This window comes from Lagopus muta, chromosome 11 (genome assembly GCF_023343835.1).
Source record: "Lagopus muta isolate bLagMut1 chromosome 11, bLagMut1 primary, whole genome shotgun sequence".
Classification (NCBI taxonomy): Eukaryota; Metazoa; Chordata; class Aves; order Galliformes; family Phasianidae; genus Lagopus; species Lagopus muta.
The window spans coordinates 10436071-10456921 of NC_064443.1; the positions used below are offsets into that span (position 1 = coordinate 10436071).

General features: G+C 47.0%; 1 protein-coding gene across 6 annotated transcripts in view; it reads right to left on the bottom strand.

The window, feature by feature from the left end:
* Positions 1–20851, bottom strand: part of SLC41A3 (solute carrier family 41 member 3) — a 45996-nt gene that overhangs the window by 11228 nt on the left and 13917 nt on the right. Inside the window, exons 2-8 of one of the 6 annotated variants that reach the window (XM_048957575.1) lie at positions 15020–15232; positions 14152–14332; positions 13446–13569; positions 13157–13281; positions 9838–10156; positions 1112–1219; positions 659–730 (exon numbers count right to left, since the gene is read on the bottom strand). In XM_048957575.1, the coding sequence (XP_048813532.1) occupies positions 659–730; positions 1112–1219; positions 9838–10128 (471 nt within the window). In that variant the 5' untranslated portion in view covers positions 10129–10156; positions 13157–13281; positions 13446–13569; positions 14152–14332; positions 15020–15232. The other 5 variants (XM_048957576.1, XM_048957579.1, XM_048957574.1 and 2 more) reach the window with 5 other exon arrangements.

Below are 20851 nucleotides of genomic sequence, written 5' to 3' on the forward strand. Positions count from 1 at the left end.
CCCTGTGAGGCTCTGCTACACTCAGAAAGAATCCTGACGAAGTTTGGAGAAAAACGGTGCAGGACTGTAAAGGGCAGATAACACTTCAGCAAAGGACACCGAGTCCATCAGCAGAGGAATAGCTCTGGTCAGCACAGAAATGGGCTCCTCATCAACACAGCACTCCCAGCAAGCTGAAAGCTGTGGAAGGAGATAAGGGAAAGCACACAGACGCATGCTGCAAGCACTCTGGCCTTCCACGTGAAACCTTCTGGGCTGGTTGCTGGATTGAAATAAGCAGAAAGAGCTCGTTTCTCTCATCTCTCCCCTCCTGCCCGAGGCTGACTCCCAAACATTGCCTGGAAACGACACGCTTTATCCAGGGGCTGCTGTGAAACAGGGACTGTGCCGCAGCTCTCCCTACAAAAGGAGGTTTTTCAATATTCCAGTTTGTCCACAAAGGCAACACGTGTCTGGATCTGTTTTGCCTCTGAATCACAAGCTCCAGGGATATACAGAGTTTTATTGGAGGCCAAGTCCCAGGCTCTACTGGGTTCTGTTGAGAATATCTGCCCCAAATCAACAGCTCCAGACTCAGAACTGATGGGAACAGATGCTGTCAGACCATGACACAACAATCAAAAAAGGCTTTCTTCCTCTTCCAGCTTTAGTGACTCACCTGGATAAGGGCTAAATTGCAGGTGGCCATTTTCCACTGCTTCTGAGCATCATCCATCTGTCCAGTGTTAGCCTAGGAGTCAAGAGATACACTCTGAAAACCCATCTCTGGGGTACAGGTGGCTGCTGAAGGTGGTTTTATCCTGTCCAGGTCACTACAAAAGCAACCAAATCCCAAAGCTGACAACGGTGGATCTCTGGCTCTATCCCATTTATGTGTCACAAGGATCCAGATATCAGCAACTGGCCACACAGGGATTAATTCACCTTCAAAGCAGACAGAAATTCTATGTTCCATTTACAAAATGAGGGCAAATTATTATTTTAACATCACTGGTTTCTACTTTGCAAACGTTGGCTTGTCTCATACACAATGTGTTACATAAAAGCAGCACCTCCTGATGACTGTTCTTCCTCCCCAGCCACCACCACCCACCACCTTGTGAGCACTCACAGCAGTAGAGAGCCTGGATGCCAATGTCATCTCAAGATTACCCTTCAGGCCAACCAAGGCAGGAACCAGGATAAAAACTTCTGTAATTGTCCGAAACACCTCCCAGTGCTAGAAAGGGAGAAAGGGATAGAAACAACCTCAGTTATACAGACAACTTCGGTGCTGTTTCAAAGGGGAGTGGGCTCCCATCTCACTGCATGCCCTATAGGTGTCTGCTCTGCACATCTGGGCAGACATTGCATTCTGGAAGTGAAAGAAGCAATTTTCAGTGTTCTTTCTGATCTCATGCACAGCCCTCATGTCTCCTGACAGGGTAGGAAACTTCTTCGTGGGGGAAGCAGCAGATTTTGGAAAGCCCCACGTTTAAAAAGTGCCTTTATAACATTAGCCAGGAACAACATGAAAAATAATGAAGGTTCACAAGCCAAACAAAATACAGCATGCCCTCCATCCTTCGTACTGACATGAGATTCACTAGTAATGCCTGTTGCTATCCAGATTCATGAGAACAAACACAGACCTGGAAATGATCTAACGGCAAGAAGCCACGTCTGCCTTTCCTTACCAAATCTCTCACTAAGCATCTAAGGCCGCTGGTGGGAGTGAAAGTCTTTTTTGCATCTCTTCTCCACTGGCAGTTCCTAAATCTTCCTGTTACACGCACACTCTCAGCATAGCTGGAAAAAGGATTTTGAATTAAGATATCCTGTAATCCCAAACCATTGGATAATCATTCTTTCTCTGAAGCTGAACTATACAAACTCCTGAATCAGCTGCAACACCAGAGATGATCGGAAACCTTAAGAAATTCTTCTGATTAACATACATCTTCTCTAGCACATCTACCATGCAGTGCCTTTCAGTAGAGTTCATTTACTCCCTGTGCATTCAAGAACGCTGCAAAGTCACACTGTTGCCAAAGGTCACATTGGGATGGGACTGCAGAACAGAGCTGCTCAGTATGAAGCAAAACCAACCAGCCCAACATCTAAGACAGAAATACAAGAGAAAAAGGGCAGCTGCATTGATTTAGACTGAACACCCACCTGACCTATCCTTATCTCCAACAGCGGTCAAATTCAGACATACAAAACATCTGATCTGCTGTAGCATCCTGAGCTGGGGGGGCTTCTGTGCCATCAGAAGCACTAGAAGGATTGCTGCATTGAGTGTTGTGATCAAGTGGCATGGTGGTGAAGGGCTGATGGTTGCACTCAATGATCTTGGTCTTTCCAACCTCAATTCTATGATTTCTCTTTCTGGTACTCATCTAATCCCACCCCTCCAGCCCCTATGTCATCCTGTGGCTTAGCTACACATTATGCAAAAGATCACATCCTTTCATCCATTCATTATTCTGGATTTGTCACTGGCTGGTTTCATACAAAGATACTGAATTCTGATGCCAAAGGACAAATAATGCCAACAACAGATCTCAGCTCACCTTTTTCACATCCCTTCCCACCCCTGGAGATGGGACAGACCCAACAGATGTCAACACATTCCCCCCATCAGGCTGTTGGGAAATGTACTCAGGGCATAAGGACATGCAGTGTTTTGCTTGGACTGTGCCAGGGGAAGCTGTGGGAAGCAATGGTGTGGCTGCCTGCTGGGAACACTTAACAACATCCTTCGAGTCAATAGGAATGAAAGAGGGGCTGAGCCAGCCCCAAACATGTGGTGCAAGACAGCCCTCAGGGGTGCAGATAAGAGGGGAACATTGTTACAGATACACATTTCCTGGCAGTGGTGACCTGGAAAGTAGCATTTCAAAATGTGAAAAGTAAATAACAGACAACACAACAAGAGATACTTTACCTGACACTTTGGTTTGAATTTGTTAACATGGTACTTAAATACCTGAGAGAAAGGGTGGACATCTCTTAAAGACACAAATTCCCCTCACCCCTATCTCTCTCATCAGGAATAAAGAAAGATCTAAACACATTTTTGACATTTTTGAAAGAAAGGAGAGCAAACAGCTCACAGCCACAATGCAGAGAAGCCCAATCACTTAAAATACACAAACATGTGGACATCTGTTGTATACTTTGCACATAAAAAGATACATAAGTAAGAAAGACACAAACTCAACTCTTTGTATTTTATGCACGGGTCACTTTCAGGCAACACGACTTCATTGTATTAATGTAAGCTCCAGTCTTTGTGTTAATGATGAATTTTCCTTGTCTCAAGTCATCGCAACAGAAGGCTTAGCATCTGAGGTATGATTTTTTGGGATGCTACCTCACATATAGTTACACTAAAAGGCTTTGAACAACTAATAAAAAAAAAGCATAACTGTACTAATTACAAAAAAAAAAAAGCTGGTTTAATTGTTTCCATTTTAGTCTCATTAGTGACTCACTACGTGCCTGAGGACAGATTCATGATGATTTATACCACAGTAGCCAGGACTGCATTGTGTTAGAGACTGCAGAAATGCAGGATGAGCAGCAGGTCCACATGCCATCCCTGTGCAGGGCTGACAGGAGGAGCAGTGATGTGGCACAGTGTAATCCTAGTGGTCTGTCCCTGTGCTGCCCTCAGCCCCAGCTATGCTGTTACCTTTCCTGGGGCACCCATCCTCTCACAGCAGCAGCAACAAAAGCTCATAGGTTTGCCATTGCCCTGAACAAGCAAACAAAACAGCAAAAAATCCTGGATTGTAAAATACAAGCGAGGGCTTTAATCAACAGGGAATAGGGATGTCTTATGCCTGTGACTTCAGCTTGGACGTGTCCCACGGCAGTGAAAGGGGAGAATGAAATAGAAACTTTCTCCTGGATTGTCTGGTTTGAAATCTGGTTGTCCAACTTCAACCAGACTCCTCATCTGAGAAAACAGCAAATGGCCATTGCTTTCGGCACCGTTTTGTTATGGTGTGGGAGACCCAGATCCAAGCTTTGGTGTCTCTTGATTTGACAGAAATTGCTTAATTCCTGCAAGATTTGACACGGATAGTGTTTTCCACTTGGCTCTACTGCTTATAACATTAGTTTGCAAATGGAGCTAGTCTGACTCCCAGCATAGATCCACCGTTATCTCTCAGTAACAAAACAAGGGCAGCACCAAACTCACATGTATGCACGAGATACCATCTTTGAGCTTGCTCACAGACAAGGTGTTTTCTAAGAATATTTTGCAGTGAATGCACACAGTGCAAAGCATCCCTCCATCAGATCATCCCCTGGAAAATAGGCAGATCACAAACTCCTGCACTCACTGCCATCTGCAGAGCGATGCTGTGACTCTTAGAGCACTAGCTCCCTCCTCTGGGAGCTGAATCCATCGACCGATGGCTTCTATTTAATTGGAAACACCTTCACCAAAAAAATACACTTACTATTATCGTGCCTCCTGCATGACCCCATTTCTAAGGGTCTAGCAAGCAAATACACAAAGCAGATTGCTGTCTGGTATTTTAAAAGATGTATAATGTAGGAATACAAGGCTTATGTTTTCCATCAGTTTGAATACAGTCACAACTTTAACAGAGCACACTTCTCAACAAGGGCATTGGATTTCTTTTAACAAAGACCTATTCACCTGCCAAGGGTATGGAGCAGCTTTGTACTACATCTTTATCCTTCCCTGAGATACCTGGCCAAAGATAACTGCTAACAATTAACATGTTGGGAAGTTGGAGAACTTCTGTAATGCTGCAAGACAGGTCTGTGCCTAAGCGCTGCACAACAAGGTGGAGATGACAAACACAGCATAGCAACAGCTGTGCCACTCCAGTTAACCCTTCTTTGATATTCCTCATATTCTCCTTTATTCAACTTCATTTCTTCCAGTGCAAGAAAGAACATCAAGGTATTGTCTTTCCAAACACCCCCACGTCCATATTTAGCTCCTGCTGTGGTACTAATGCCAGAGAATCCAATGTACTCCAGTGAACTCAGACTGCAGGATATATCCTTGGGAAGCTCTGCCAGCCTTTTGATTTGTAAATCCGCTGGCATTAGATGCCTAAAGTAGATCAGATTTTGCATTTCTATTTGTGCCACTGGTACAAAGATGGATGAGATGGATTCTGGTTGTGGGCACAGCAATGTAAGTTCAGCACAACTCCTTGGAAGTCAATGTAAGCGGCCCCAAATTTACACCCATCTCACAACGTGGCCAAGAAGCACTGTTTGCAGGCAACGCTTATCTCTTCACGCCGGCATGCCTGTCATCCTAGTATCTAAATACCTCCTAGACCAAAGATCACATTACATTTGCGAAGAACTGGAAGCATAAACTTGCCCACAAGTGAGGTAGTTAATAACAACCCCTGACTTAGATCTTCATATCAACCACTTTTGCAGGAAAGGATATCACCCAACAGGGACATTGGCTACAGGCTGATCAGCCATCACTGTAGGGTTTAGCTGGGCACAGTCAGTGAGCACCCAGCCTAAAAGCAGACCAGCTGAATGCTACTGTCCCACTTCACAAGTTGCCCATGGACTGACCTAGTAGAAGCCCAGACAGCATCCCTCTAGCACAGAACAAGCCTACTGGGCTGACTGGCTGCCAAGACCATACACATTAAAAACAAACCAGCACAAATACTCAAGGTTACCCACCCCTCTCTATTGAAGCTGCCTAACCACATGTACCTACTTGGACAACATCCATCAAGAGCCCAGCAGCTACCATGCCCAAGCCAGCCAGAAGGAAGGGCACGAAAATCTGGGAGGCAATGGAGAACGACGTCTCTGGGAGAAATCCACTGGCTGACCTGGTTAGCTTGCAGGTGAAACCTCTCAGTTTCTGGCCATGAAAGCACAGCTCCAGTTCTAACTGGGTGACCACCATGGTCAGCCACTGCTACCCCATGCTCAGCAGGGCAAATGGGGGAGATCAAGACATCACATGGATCTTCCTGGTCATTCGCTCTGGAGTCAAAAGCAATGTTTTTCCTCAAGCTCCAACAACAATGCCAAACCGTTTTATCTTCTCCTCCTCCTAGGAGCACGTCCCGGGGGTTGCAGCGAAGGTATCCTCCAAAATTGGTTCAGCTGGGCTGAGCCCAGGTGGCAGCAAACTCGATGGCCACTATTTCTCCAAGTTATATCCAGGGGGGAATTAAAAAAGATAAAAGAAGATCGTAGAGATGTCTGTGGACGAATAGAAATGAGCCCACACCCCATTCAGCTCCCACCACCTCGGTAAAAAACCAGTAAGACCTGCTCAGTCTACAGCACTGAAAGAGTGACAGGTCATGCAAGAATCCTTCAGTGTGCTCAAACGCACCAGTGTCCTTTCTCCTCAGGTTACATTTCTTGTCAGCCTACGGCTCGCCTTTGATACGACAGCTTAATATACAAACCCACTGCAAACCGTCCCTGCTTCCCTCACTCCCACCACAAGCGACGCTGAACTTTTCTCACTGTCCCAGTGCCGAAAAGGTGGGGAGTTAACAACCAGATCCGCTTTGCTCTCCGCCAAGGTGAAGGAAGGTCAAGGAAAACACCAGTCCACACTTCTCCTGGGCTGACAACATCATGCAGGTCCCATCCGCAGGCGAGTGGCACAGCTGAGCAGACTGGAGAGGGGATCTGCCTTTCCAGACCCTGTCCCCCCTCGTCCCCTCTGCCTCTCAGCAGGATGAAACGATCGTGCTGTGCCAGCTGTACCTCTGAATGACTGGCTTTCAAGGGAGAAAAAAAAAAATCCAGAGAACCAGCCAATAAGCTTCAAAAGCGAACACCCTTATCTGCTGTCATCACTTCAACTTTCTGCTAGTTTGCAAAGGCCAAGATAAGAGTCATAGCTAGAGCTTATTTAAGGTAGCTCTGTAATCTCACTGCTCCACAGGCAAGGCAGAGAAAGGGCGCGCGTTTCCGGGGCATGCTGTGAGCAGGTCTCTCTTCCCTTCCTACAGCACAACACCCCTGTTCTGCATGCTCCCAGGAAGATATTGTCATTGAGTGAGGGGGTCTCATCCCATAGCCTCTGTGGTCATACAGCTGGAAAGCCCAAGCACCAGAGCTGCACCACGGCCACGTATGGCTAAGGAATTTGTATCCTGCTCAGTGACAACTGAAGCGAATGCTGCAACTCAAAGTCAAGCATGAGGGGAAGAAGTCAGGGTGCACTGTTGGTGCTCCTTTCTAATAATTAATTTGGGCAAACTAACTGGATCACAAAGTCAAAAAACTTAGAATGTAAGGGTACAGATGAGTTTAACAGAATGGCAACTGAGCTTTTTCACTATTCAAGTGTGGGTTCAAACCCAGCCATGCCCTACTGAAAGCAAATAAGTGAAAGCATATGTTCATGATCAAGTTTCTCAGGCCAGTTCAAATTCAATGTTTAAATTGCACCACCTTACTGACACATTTTGTGTTAATTATCCCCTTCCCTGATGCTCTGCAAAGAGATGTAAAAGATCAATGAGTCATGGACTCTGCCCCATGCCTGGGTCCCCAGAGCTAAGTGCATTAGCAGGGTTGGACAGAGCAAAGCATACTCCTGCCTTGTAGATAAACAGGGAACTAAGGATACCCTCAGCCACTGGGATGGCATGTTTCTTCTGGTTTGTCACGACAAACCAATGCACCAAGCCTATGGGCTGGGATGGCACAGCACATCTCTGCACAGCAGGGTGGGAAACAGAAGCCACAAATGGAAACTGGTAGGATTTTGAGACAGCCCCAGAAGACTTCCCCACACCTCGCTAGCTTGGCAAGTGTGTGCACCTCTTCCACCTAACCATAGTCTGGTGAGCTGAAAGCTAACACAGGGAGTATACTTCAGCTAATCTAACTGAAAAAAGTCCACAATAGCTGGAAGAGGGAGGTTAATAAAAGTCCGGTAGCAACCACATGTGACCTGATCCCTTTATGCCAGCCAGGAACTTGGAAGCAAAGGCAAGAAAGCTCAGATCTGGTTAGAAACTGGAGACTTTGAGGAAGTGAAGAATAAAGAACAAACTCTGGGCAGCAGCCACGGCTTTACAAAGGTCTGATAACACACATAACTTATGTCACCATATGTGCCAACTGGATTGGCTGACAGGCAGCAACGCTAATTCAAAGGAAATATCAATGAGACCAAATGACTCAAACGACATTAAAAACCACAACCTGTTCCAAAGCTTCAATATGGCAGGGTTTATGAGTTTATCACGCTTCGGCTCTCTGTTTCTAAGCAAGCACCATAAAAAGCCTTCGACCGATGAATCAGCACACAGACAGGTAATTGGTTCAGGTGACCTGTGCCTGTACACTGCATCATTTCACTATGCTTTTAAGGAACCTCTGCTAAAGTCCCATGCCATTATTGCCAGGAAGGAGATGTATCACATTTTCCTGGCAAGGAGATGCGATGTATTTGCCCGCAAAGAGATGCGCAGTGCCTGAGAAGTGTGCTGCAAAGCAGCTGGGAAGAGATTACAACCAGCTGGGGAAAAAGTGCTCCTTGTGGCTGTACCACACTTCATAGCAAACCCTGGGGATGTGCTCTGCTGCCTTTCTCTGCACACAAATACCTCACCGGCCCTACCTTGAGGAACCAGCCAACAGGAGCATTGCTTCAGAGCAGCCAAAGCAGAAACAGTCTCATTGGTGGGGACCTCATCCTGTCCCATGTCTCCATATGCTGTGGTGGTGGTGGAGAAGAAAAAAAAAAAAAGGCACAGAAAAGGCTTTGATTCCCTGATGAGACACATCCAAGTCCGTACTTATCCATGGAAAGTCACTGTGCTAACTGCCAAAGGCCTATTTTTCTAATGTGATGTTGCATGGTTTGATTTCCCAAGCTCTAAGAACTGATACGAAGCTTCCTTGTGAGCTCTTTATTTGCATAAACCAGAAACCAGATTTCTGCGGTTTCAGAGGAATAAGAGGTTTGTTTCACATTCTGTTTAAATTAGTGGTGCAGCTCTTCCTAAGGAAAAAAAAAAACAACAAAATCACTCTAAAGGAAGAAAACATAAATCCATCTCCAGTTTCTCACTGCAGTCTCACAATGGGAGGGAACGTGTATTTAATGTCAAAAATCCACAAGGAATGAGCGAGTCCAACCACTCTGGAAAGTAAAAACGAAAGTCACAGACCTGCGCAAGACAAACAGCTGCTCGAGGCTCAAAATTCTCAGAACAGTCATAGACTGATAGTCGTACAATCACTAAGGTTGGAAAAGACTTACTAAGATCATCTAGTCCAAACATTAACCCATCACCACCATGCCTACTTTGTTTAAGGAGACCAAAGGTCTCCGCTTGGTTCTCAACTTGCCCTGGTGTTCTCTGGAGTCGAAGTCTGCAGGCTATTGAGCACACGTTAAGGTCAGTTGAGGGCACTGTGTCACCATCCTTAAGCCTCTACAACTTTTCTAGCTTAGGGAGATCAGCCCTGGGCTAATAGCAAAAGAGCACTGCTCCAGATTTGTGAAAGTTGTCAGTACAAGCACAGCAGTTTCAGTATCACTGCGTTTCATAGCTCAGGGCAGTCTGACCCAGCAGCTCACTGGTTAGATAACACGTGTTAGCAAAAGGCATGCAGCACTCAGAATCACCTACAGCACAAAGACAATTTATAATCTAGGTATTAGCTGCAGTTGTAAATTGTCTATAATCCAGTGTTCATTGCTGTTATAAAGCTCTGCACTGCTTTGCCATGGGAGGCAAGGTCTGCTCCTAACAGTCACACAGTCTTCACTTACTATCTCCAGAGCAAATCCCCTACCTGCCCCATGCCAGGTGCACCAAATCAGCTTCCATCCCTTACCTGAACATAATCCAACACCATGCCTGCCAGGACCATGCCAAGCCCAGCCAGGAGGTAAGGCAGCAGCACCTGCAGGCAGATTGCCCCGGCTGACTCTTCCCGTGATTTTGCCATGGACGCTTTCTCCTCAGCCAACAGCTTCTGCTGGGCAGGCAGAGAGACATCCTCTGCTTCCTGGCTGCCAAGCCGGCTCTCTCTGTGTTTACCCTTGCCCTTTGCTTTGTGCCTGGGGCGCTCTCCATTCCTGGTTCTGCCCTCTTTTTTCCTCTGTCGAGCTTCCTCACCTTTCATGGTGCCTTTCTCGAATCAAGGAATTTTTCTGGAAAACAAAGTCAGAACCCATGAGATGATGAAAGAAGGAACAGGATGAATCAGGCACTGGAAACCCCCGGTATTTTACCCAGTCCACTAGCTTCAAGGCAAATCACACCTACTCCCAACACCCTAGATGCTCAATGACTCAGATGCTAGCACTTATTTTTACCTTCAAACCAAACCTAGAAAAGGACCTCAAAGACCATCTTGTTTCAACCCCCTGCCGTGGACTGGTTCCCACCTGGGGGATTAGGCTACCCAAGGCCCCATCCAGCCTGGCCTTGAATACCTCCAGGGATGGTGCTTCCACAGCTTCTCTGGGCAACATCTTCCAGTACTTCATCATCCTCTGAGTGAAAAATTTTCCCCAACATCTAACCTAAACCATTTCCCCTTGTCCTGTCACTATTTCATTCCTCTCCAATCTCTCCTCCTATAACCACATCTCTCTTCCCAGGCCTGTGCTCACACCAGAGAGCGTTGGGCATCCTGCCTCCCATGCCGGGAATACCCATAAGGCTGTGAAGGGTGCTGCGGGTGTTCTGGGCCCACCAGATCTCATGCTGGGGATGATGAGGACCAAGGGGCTCAACAGAACCCAAGTCTGATTTCTAGCAATAATGTTGGAGAACATCACATCCTGATCATCCCGCAGTACAGAAAAGGGTATAATCCACACAGTGTAACACAGCTACCTGCCAATCACTCCTCAATAATAGGTTAGAATTACGGAATTGTTTGAGCTGGAAGGGACCCGTAAAAGCTAGTCCAGCTCCCCTGCAATGAACAGGGACACTCACAGCTCCATCACGTGCTCAGAGCCCATCCAGCCTGACCTCGGCTGTCTGCAGAGATGGAACACCCAACCACCTCTCTGGGCAGCCTGTGCCAGTGCCTCACTGCCCATATTGCAAAAAACTTTCATACCCAATCTAAACCTCCCTCCTTTTAGTTTGAAACAAGTTTCCCTTGTCCTATCAGGCTAATTCTTCTATCTTCTGTCCAATCTGAATACTTTTGTTCCCTCTTGCACCGTTTTTTTTCTTACATACATGCCTGTACTATGAGACTCACCTACCTACACACAACCCGCCCAGACTCCACAGCATCCTCTAAAAAAATATAAACTTGCCAAATCATTTTCAGCCTCCCTTTTCCTACCCTTATACCTCATTTCTTGCTATAACTCAGCTACCCTTGCCTGCTCCACATCTTTCCCCATCACTTCTCCCATCACCCGCCCAGGCTAAGGGCTGCCTGCTGCTCTCCGCTGCTCCCATTCGCAGGACGCGCCCGATGCCCAACCTCAGCTCTTCCCCACTGCAATCCATCCCCTTCCTGCTCAACATCTGGGGAGGCCCCAGACACAGCTGGGCGGAGGAGAAGGAGGGGGGTGGGGGGGGAGGACGATGGACAACCTTAATCCCCATCTCCAGGACGGAATCCGCCCCGCGTCCTCCCCCTCAACCCTGCGGCGCTTACCGGCTCGGAGCCCTCCCCGGGCTCTGCCCGCGGGCGCAGAAGGACCGCCCGCCACAGCCGGGGCGCGGCTCGGAGCCCGCCCTGCGCGGGGCCGCGGGTTCGAGCCCGGCCCCCGACGGCTCGACGGCATGGGCGGTGCGGAGCGGTGAGTGGCAGCCGCCGGGCCGGCCCCAGAGCTGGGCACGCACCGGGGGCGCGGCGTGCGGGCGGGCAGCGGCTGCGAGCGCTCCGTCATCGGCATTGTCACGGCCCTTCCCGTTCCCGGCAGGCGCAGGGTTGGGACTGTATCTGAAGAGCTCGCAGACACGCTCGAGAAACGAGCCCTGCAGGGAAAAGCCCGGGGATCCAGGAAGGGTCCTGCTGCCCCCTGGCCCCGTGGCTGATGGCAGCAGGAAAGGTGAAACAGCAAGTTGAGAACAAACGGTATTTATTTTCCATCTTTTTTCCACCCTTGTTCTGGCATTTAAGGGCTCGTTTCAAGTTCCCTGTGCAAAAGCCTTCCTCCCGTGCAATCAACAGCAAAACGCCCGCTGAATTGGTTTCACCCCCCTCCCATACCAAATCAATGTCAGCACTGTGATGGCAGCATCCATCACACTCAAGCACATAAATCCCATTAAGCGCTGAAGGAACCGTACTCATGCATGTCTCGTGAATCATGCAGCTCGTATTTCCAGAACAATTGAGGATATTAAATCATACCTCAGTATCACAGCAACACTATATCCTGCTGAAGTCCATTGGATGCCAAACTGCTCTAAAGAGCTCCGAATGACAAAGCGGTGCCCCGGGCCCGTGGCTCAATCAGGACACACCAATGGGGGCTGAATGCTTTTGTAAGTGACAGTAACGAAACCCCACAGCTGCTGGGTGCATCACAGGGCAAACGGCACTGCTGTAACCACGAGGCTTAAATTTCAGCTCACTTGGTATAATTTTGCGTCTTCCTTTTGCAGCCTTGAGAGTGGTCAGAAGACAGCGTTTTCCAATGGGAAATAAGAGAGGAAGGGACACGGATTTAAACTCCACAAGATTGCCAAGCCATTTTTAGAACTGTAAGATGTATTCTGCTATCACTTTACCACTGAGCTTCAAGAAAAATATCTACAGAGCAAGCAGGATGCCTCCTGGGAAGTGACAGACATGGGCATGCTGGTGATGGGATGCCATGAGGGATCTCCCACCCGAGTCCAACCACAGGAGCTCCCAGCACGGTGTCAGCCCCTGTCCCAGGCACAAGAGGAGACACAACCACGTCCTGTCCCCAGTTCCCAGTGTACCACCTGGGTATATCTCTAAGAACATCACGCTTTCCCCGAAGCCCAGCAGCACTGTTTAGATATGTCCCCGCCTTTGACGCAAGGGAACGGCTGCTGGACCTTGATTGCAAACAGAGCCTCCGTGACCTGGGAGCCCCTGAGCTTCCAGATAGGACAGCTCAGCTGCTCACTGCTGTTTGGGAAATGCTCAGCAGCACAAAGCTGAGCAATTTCATGCTTAAATAATTTCCTTCCCCACTCACCTGTGTTTATGTGTGCTATTATGTTCTCCCATAAAGGTGCAGGAAGAAACAGCAATGCCAAAGCACAAGGGGATTCATTGCATTCCTTCCTGTAAGCATTGTGGAGAGAAACAAAGACCTTCCCTCTGTAAAGAAAAAGAATAAAAAAATAGGTTTCCTTCCACTCTTCCATATCGCCTCGCTCCTGGACTTAATTTCTGACAGCAAATCCTTCAGCCAAGCAGAGGGGAATTCTACAGCTCTTTCCATTATTCTGTCCAGAGATTGCAGTTAACCCCCAGTCACGTACCTGGTAACTGTGAGGCTGTGCAAGTGCTCTTGCCACCACTGGGCTGCACTAAAGCTGCTGGTAGCTGCTCCACATCTCCCTGGGCTGCAGACCCATCATGACCATGCTCATGGATACCTGACAGCTGCAGTGCAAGGATGCAGGAAGAAATATTCAAAATCTAACTTTGCTCTCTTGTAAGACAATGTGAGGTATTAGGGCTTGAAGTATCATTTGGAAGTGTATGGGCAGAGAGAAACGGGCAGAGCCCAACCCACCCCCACTGACCACATCCCTCAGTGCCACATATCCAGAGCTCTTGAACACCTCCAGGGATGGTGACTCCAGCACTCCCTGTGCAGCAGTGCGAGTGTATCACCACTCTTTCTGAGAAGAAATTGTTCCTAATATCCAATCTGAACCTCCCCTGTAGCAACTTGAGGCCATTGCCTCCCATCCTATCAACTGTTCCCCAGCAGCAGTCTGACCCCCACCTCACCACAGCCTCCTTTCAAGCAGTTGCAGAGGGTAATAAGGTCTCCTCTGAGCCTCCTCTTCTCCAGACCAAACTATCCCAGTTCTCTCAGCCCCATCCCATAAGACTTGTGTTCCAGATTCCTCACAGCTCTATTGCCCTTCTCTGGACAAGACATTCATATTGCACGAGGCCCTTTTACTCCCAATCTGCCATCAGATGGCAGCAACTGAACGTGGAATGAGAACTCACCGCTCTGCTGGCACGGAGATTTCACGCTTTTCACTTGTAGGTCAATGGCCCAGGTCAGGAAGGGCCAGAGACCTCCACAGTCCAACAGCTGCTCAGCCTCTCTGAGAGCAATTTGCGGGTTCCCATTTCCTACCTTATGGACGCGTCTGGTCTCATCACTGGCACTGATTGGCACCTCCACCTGAAACACCGACAGAAAGGCAAAAGATGCCCCTAAAAGTCTGAATTCCCCTACTTGTGCTTAAGGTGATACAACAAAGGGGAGTGTTTATCTCCATGCACAAGCCTACTCTCCGCAACAGAGCCAGAACGCATTGGCTTCGTTCCCTCTGCAAGCGAATAAATGCTGAAAATGATCTCATTCTGGACAGGAGGGTGACAGTTGGGGTTTTTCAGCAGATCAAATTAATTGCTTATTAATTGAGGATATGATATCCAGATAGACTAAGGATGGCGCAACCAAATCCTGTCAAACATGTTGTAACACACGTGTTATTTACAGCCTCTGTAACCGCAGGGACAAACTCTGTCCAGAGCTGCCTTACAAGGTGACCTAATTTGGGAAAGAAAACAGATAGAGAATTTTCTCACAGTAGAAGATACCTCTCTGTGACTCTTTCCCTTAAATTTTTAAGCCCTGTGAGGGACTGGAACAACTGATACTCTCCAGAGAAACACATGAGATAAGAAACGAGCCCAGCAAGCATGTGATTGTGATATAGTTCAAGCCTGCGTGTGTATCACTCAGCTCGTCTGTTAAGACTGGAGAAGCATGTCACTACGAAAATCCCTCTGGGCAGCTGGGCACCTCTCCAGTGCTCCGATTTCCCTTGCTGCTAATGAATCAGCCTCTTTTCAGCTAACTTACCTCCAAAGCCTGTTTTGTTGGAAACCGAGGGAGCCTGGGGAGCAGGGCTCTCTCCATGCATAACAATGACCTATTTTAGATACTTCTCCTCACACGGTCATGGCGAAGGAGCAGCAAGAGAGCGCTTCTATCCAAGAGGCATTTCCTGGAATAGGTCCTAGACAATGTCGGCCCATTTCCATTTTGAGACCTGACATTTTGTGGTGCCAGTGCCTGCACACAACAGAAGATGCCAGTGAGAGTCAGGGATGGGATCCTGCTGCCTCATTCCAAGGACATACACACAGGCTCTCTGCACACGTGGCTGTTCTCACAAACAGCCCTTACTGTGGAAGCTGATAACACTAAATGGGAACTCCTACTACAGAATGGCAAAGGAGAGCAGGGGGATGTTTTCCACCTCTGGGCATGTTTACATTGCTTGGCTTTCTCAGCTGTCACAAGCAGTACAGCATGAGAACCAGAAACACGTATCACTGAATTCATCCTTTCCAAAGCCCTCTGTTGCCCAATAGTTTCCCCAGGCTGAATTAGCTGTGCAGCTCCACATGACGCTGCAGGAAAGATGCACCTCGTGCCCCAGAAGAGATGCTTGGAAAGAGGAAATAGATCACGTGTCATCTCATCTTTAAGAGGAGGGCAATTGCCTGAGCCAGAGAAGAAGCAAAACTTTTTTTTTTCCCCCCCTCACAGATAGCGTCCTGAGACAAAACCAAAAGAAAAATTACAAACTACAATGCAGTCATTGCATACTATATTTGAACCCAAACATCACATGCAGCTCAGATCCCAGGCTGGAACCCAGTGCTTTCAGTTCATTTTTGGCTGATCCCTTGCAAGGCCAGAAGGGAACAATGTCCAATGTGATTCAAAGGACACAGTGCACCTTTGGGTTGAACGGCAGCATTTTTGTTGCAAAAGCACTCACCCTACATTAAAACAGGCAGTAGCAGAAGAATCAGCCACTGTGCACTTCTTTATGAGGCTGAATTTGTCTGCCTTCAACTTCCAGCTCAGTGATGTACTTATATCCTTATGACTACCCAAGCTCACTTTCAAACTAGCACTTCTCTTGTGTCTCTCACCATTAGGCAGGCAGATAAGCTTCCATTTACTCACATGCCTCTCCTCAATCTAACCCCAATTAACCAACATCTTTCTAGTCTGCTACTGAATGGAGCTCAATACTGGCCAGCAGCACTGAATCCAGACAAAACCAAACCTTTCTGTGACAGCAGAAGATTTTGTCCATCAATCCAGTGATCCAGACCTCTAGAGGCTGGCATATCATCCCATGAGATTTCCTAACTAAAATGCTGTGTGGCATCTTTCATGAGTCTCCTGCATTATTCTGACCTACAATACTTAATCAGCTCTTAAATGCTGATGGATAACACAACTTTCTTCCTGCTCTCCTGGAGGTTTACTGTTCTTCTCCTGCAGGATTTCTCACTTTCATTCTCGCTCCATTTCTCACTGCCACTGACAGCTAAAGTAAGAGGGAGAAAAAAAAGAGAAGTTGGGGTGTTCCTAGCTACCAAGAGGTAGCTACTCAAATTTATTAATGGTGACAGCACATGCGCCATGTTCAACTAACAATTTTAAGTATTAAATAGGAAGCATTCTTCCTGACCCTTGAAAACACATAGGATATTATGATGAATGATCACCCATAGCATAATTGCACCTATGCCAGGAAACAAGACAGCTGTATTTGTGCTAAGCACACATCAGTTTCCTATAGTGTACATGAGAACACAAGGCAAAAGCTGGCAGTACTCAGTCTTGCTTGGTTCATAGTGACTACTTCAAGGCAACCTGCAGAGCCATTCAAGACCATGTAGAATGCAAAGTGACTTGATGCAAGACAGTCCTGTGACTGGTACATCTCATCTCTGATTTCTTGTGCCTTGTGCACAAAGGAGATGGCAGTAGGAAATCTTCCTGCTAGGATGGAACAGCTCTACAAGTAGGTAATGGAAGCATTGTTTCTACCATTCAGTTCTGGCTGGGAATGATTTTTTTAAAGTAAGACAGAAATCCTTTTACTGAATCTTTTTTATTTGTAGCTGTTACAATAAACCATCCTTCAAAACACTCAGTCCCAAAGAATGTTGGGCACTGTTAAATACATCTAGAGACCTATCATTGCTCCCAAGAAAAAGGAACAAAGCTCACATCCCTTCCCTGCAGAAAAATGCCTCTTACTTAAGAGGAATTAAATCTAGATGGCTATTCCTTAGGGCACAGCTGTGCTGTAGAGATTTTGAGTGACTCACAAATGAACATGTTGAAATCTCTCTCTGGTTTGGTAGGATATTTCCTCAGGCAACCATTTCATTCTTGCTTTTTTCCAGTCCGTGTTCTGAACTGTTGCATTTGACTTCTTAGCCACGTGCTGCTGCAAATAGCAGCTAATATTCCTATCCTGGTTTCAGCTGGAATAGAGTCAATTTTCTTTCATAGTGGCTGGTTTGATGCTGTGTGGATATAGGAGAAAAACAATGTTGATTTACCTCCAAGCAGCATTGTTTGATAAAATGGAGTATGCACACAAACCGATTTGGTGGGTCTGAATGGCAGAGGAAAATAGTCAAGGGATGAAGAAACTCTTTCACTCTGAGGTTACCAATTATAGTTGTATTCAGAGAAGCAATAGCTAGGAGTCATTAGAAGCTAAGGATTGCGTGGTGTCATCTGGAATGAGTTGCTGGGCTCAGTCCAGCCCCTGCTTGACAGGTGTTCCAGAGAGCACCATGAGAAATGGCCTCAGGCTTGGCCAAGTCAACAAGTCTTAGCAGAAAACAGGGGGCTTGAATGGGATTATGAGGATTAAGCAGAGTCATTTGCTACCAAGAAGCAGCATTTAAAAAGGACAGTTATAGCCACAGGCTTTCAAGGGCACCTTTTCAACATTGTTATCTAAGAAGGCAGGTATGGTTTCGCGTACCATGTCTCACCACATTCTAAACATGCATGCAAACTGCACAATTATTACGCAAGCACATTTTAATCCTCAAACATCCCAGTGTAAAACTCCCATAAGGCAGTATTTGGGCCTTTAGGAAGCCTTGAGAGGCACCAAACTCAATCCAGTTCCATGGATTTGGGGACGGACTTAATAGAAGAATCATAGAATGACTTTGGTTGGAAGGAACCTTAAAGATGATTTAGTGCTACTCCCCCTGCTGTGAGCTGGTTGCCAACCACCAGGTTAGGCTGCTCATGACCCCATCCAACCTGGCCTTCAACATCTCCAGAGATGGAGCATCCACAGCCTCTCTGGCAACATGCCAGCACCTCACCTCCCCCAGTGAAAAATTTCCCCTTGATACCTAATCTAAATCTCTCCTCCATTAGTTAAAACCATTTCCTCTTCTCTGATCAGTTTGTACTTCTCCAGGCAGGGATGGTCACCCTGACAGCACCCTCAAATACTGCAGTCTTTGCTCAGCCAGCCCTTGGTCACCCAGAGAGCAACACATCACTATTGCTGTATTGTTATGGATTACTGCTTAAGAGCAGAATCTGTGAGTTGGGTAATAAGGAAGGCATATTACTAGTGTATGAATAATAGAACAATACTGTGATGCCTTCCATCTAATTTACAGGCTTCCTCAAATAGATTATTTGTTAAATAGTGTTTTGAAACTTAAAAAAAAAAAAAAAAAAAGTGTTATGTCAACATCCTGCTCCTGCTGTCATTAGGCACACAAAAAAAGCAGTTTTTGGATCCAGACCATCTCCATCAAACCACAGGATGCTTCAAATCCCAGGTTTTCACTTCTCCCCACCAATTACCATGTGCTCCTTTCCTCCCCTGTGCAGCACAGGGACAAGCCTGCTGACCTGCAGACTCTTGCTCAGCACCATTCGTTTGTGTGTGCCCAAATCTGACATTCTCCTCACTATGAAAACCTCCAGCAACAACTTTTTTCCAGCACTTCCACTTCTATTTCAGTGGTGACTTCTTCTCCTACACATCACACACCGATATCCTTCTCTTTCCTTCCCCCATCAGTGCTAATTTCCTGCACAGAAGCAGTCCCTGCAGGCCCAACACAGCTCAGCAGCCCTGCTTGCAGCTTGGCACATCACTTGCAGGAAGATAGGAGTGAGGGGAAAGCTCACATCCCTTGTTTGAGCTGCAGTGTTCTTGCAACATGGGAAACAGGCTTACAGTTGCCTGCCACAGCTCTGCACCAGAGACTGATCAGGTTCATTTGGGGCCATGCCAGGTTCTCCTAAAAAAAGGAGTATTTATTTATAACGGACCTGTGAGATGGAAAACTGACTTCTATATTTAATAGAAAGTGCTCCCAGCAGATTAACCCTGGCAGTATAGGGCTTTGGGATTCATTGGGTTCTTTTTGAGTATGTGCTACTATACTTATCCTCTTTCTAGGTCTAATTCTCCACAGAGCCAGTGTCTGATAGCACTATTTACTCTTCAGAGGGCAGCTAGTTTATTTTCAGCCTCTCAAACCAACCAGGCTAAGAACTGCATTGGAAGAAAGAAAGGCAGGAACTTACTAGGGTTTAGTTGTTGTTGTTGAGTTTCTTAATTTTGGAAAATAAAACTACTCTCAAATGCACCCTTGATGCTATGTGCTATAGCCTTAGATATCGTATGACCTAGGGCAATTCAGAAAGACCACTCCTCTTGTGATGCCAAACTCATGGGCATGTTCCCACATAAGTGACAAGATTGGAATTGTAAAGGTTGGTAAAGATCACTAAGATCGTGGAGTCCAACCCCTCCCCACCCCACCATGCCCACTGACATCCCTCAGTGCCACATCTCCACAGTTCTTGAGCATCTCCAGGGACGGCAACTCCACCAATCCCAGTGCAGCCTGTGCCAGTGCATCACCACTGTTTCTGAGAATAAATTTTTCCTAATATCCAACCTGACCATCCCAGGCATTACTTGAAGCCATTACTTCTCATCTTATTACTGTTGCCAGGAAGATGTTGACCCCACCTTGCCACAGCCTCCTGTCATGGAGTTGTAGAGGGTGATAAGGTCTCTCCTGAGCCTCCTCTTCTCCAGATTGAACCACCCCCTTTCCTCAGCTGTTCCCATAAGACTTGTTAGAAACACCACATCAGATGGGCTGAGGAAATCACCCAAGTACAGTGGTTTGAGTATTTCCCATGACTGGGAAGTCACACTGTTCAGCAACACAGTAGCTGTGGTGCCCACATGTAGGTAACAGCTGGGTGCAGGCAGACAACCTGCGCTTGTGGAGCTGCCCTTAAATGTATAGCAGCATCTCCAGAATCAGACTCGAGAGCACAACAGAACAAAAATGCAACAAGAGGATGGCCATCACACATAGGTGCAGATTGAAGGAATAAAGCTTGGCATGCTGCTGATATCCCAGTTCCAGCATGGGTAATTCACACTCCTCAAATCTGCATTTCCACTCCTGCTTCAAAGTTATGCAGTCCTTGATCTCTACCTTGTTATGAACTGCTGTGCCAGGCTGGAGAAAGCACTGCTGTAACATTCAGTCCCAAACATGGGTACATTCCAGAAGCAGGGGACACTATTTCTGTGCATTTCCTTCTAGGCAGACCAGTTGGGCTTGTTTTGAGCCTAACTTTCTATTTGTGAAGGACTTCGGGGACCCTACCCTTTACAACTCGGGTTACATTTCCCTTGTGGTATGTTTAATGAAACTGAGACATGAGGACTTTTAACTAGCTTATGCAGCACCACAGAGATGCCAACAGAGCACTCCAAGCAGAATACCCACCATCCTTAATGCTGTAACCATGAGATTATATCAACTTCTACCTCTCCCTGATCTCTTCTTGCCTAAATTC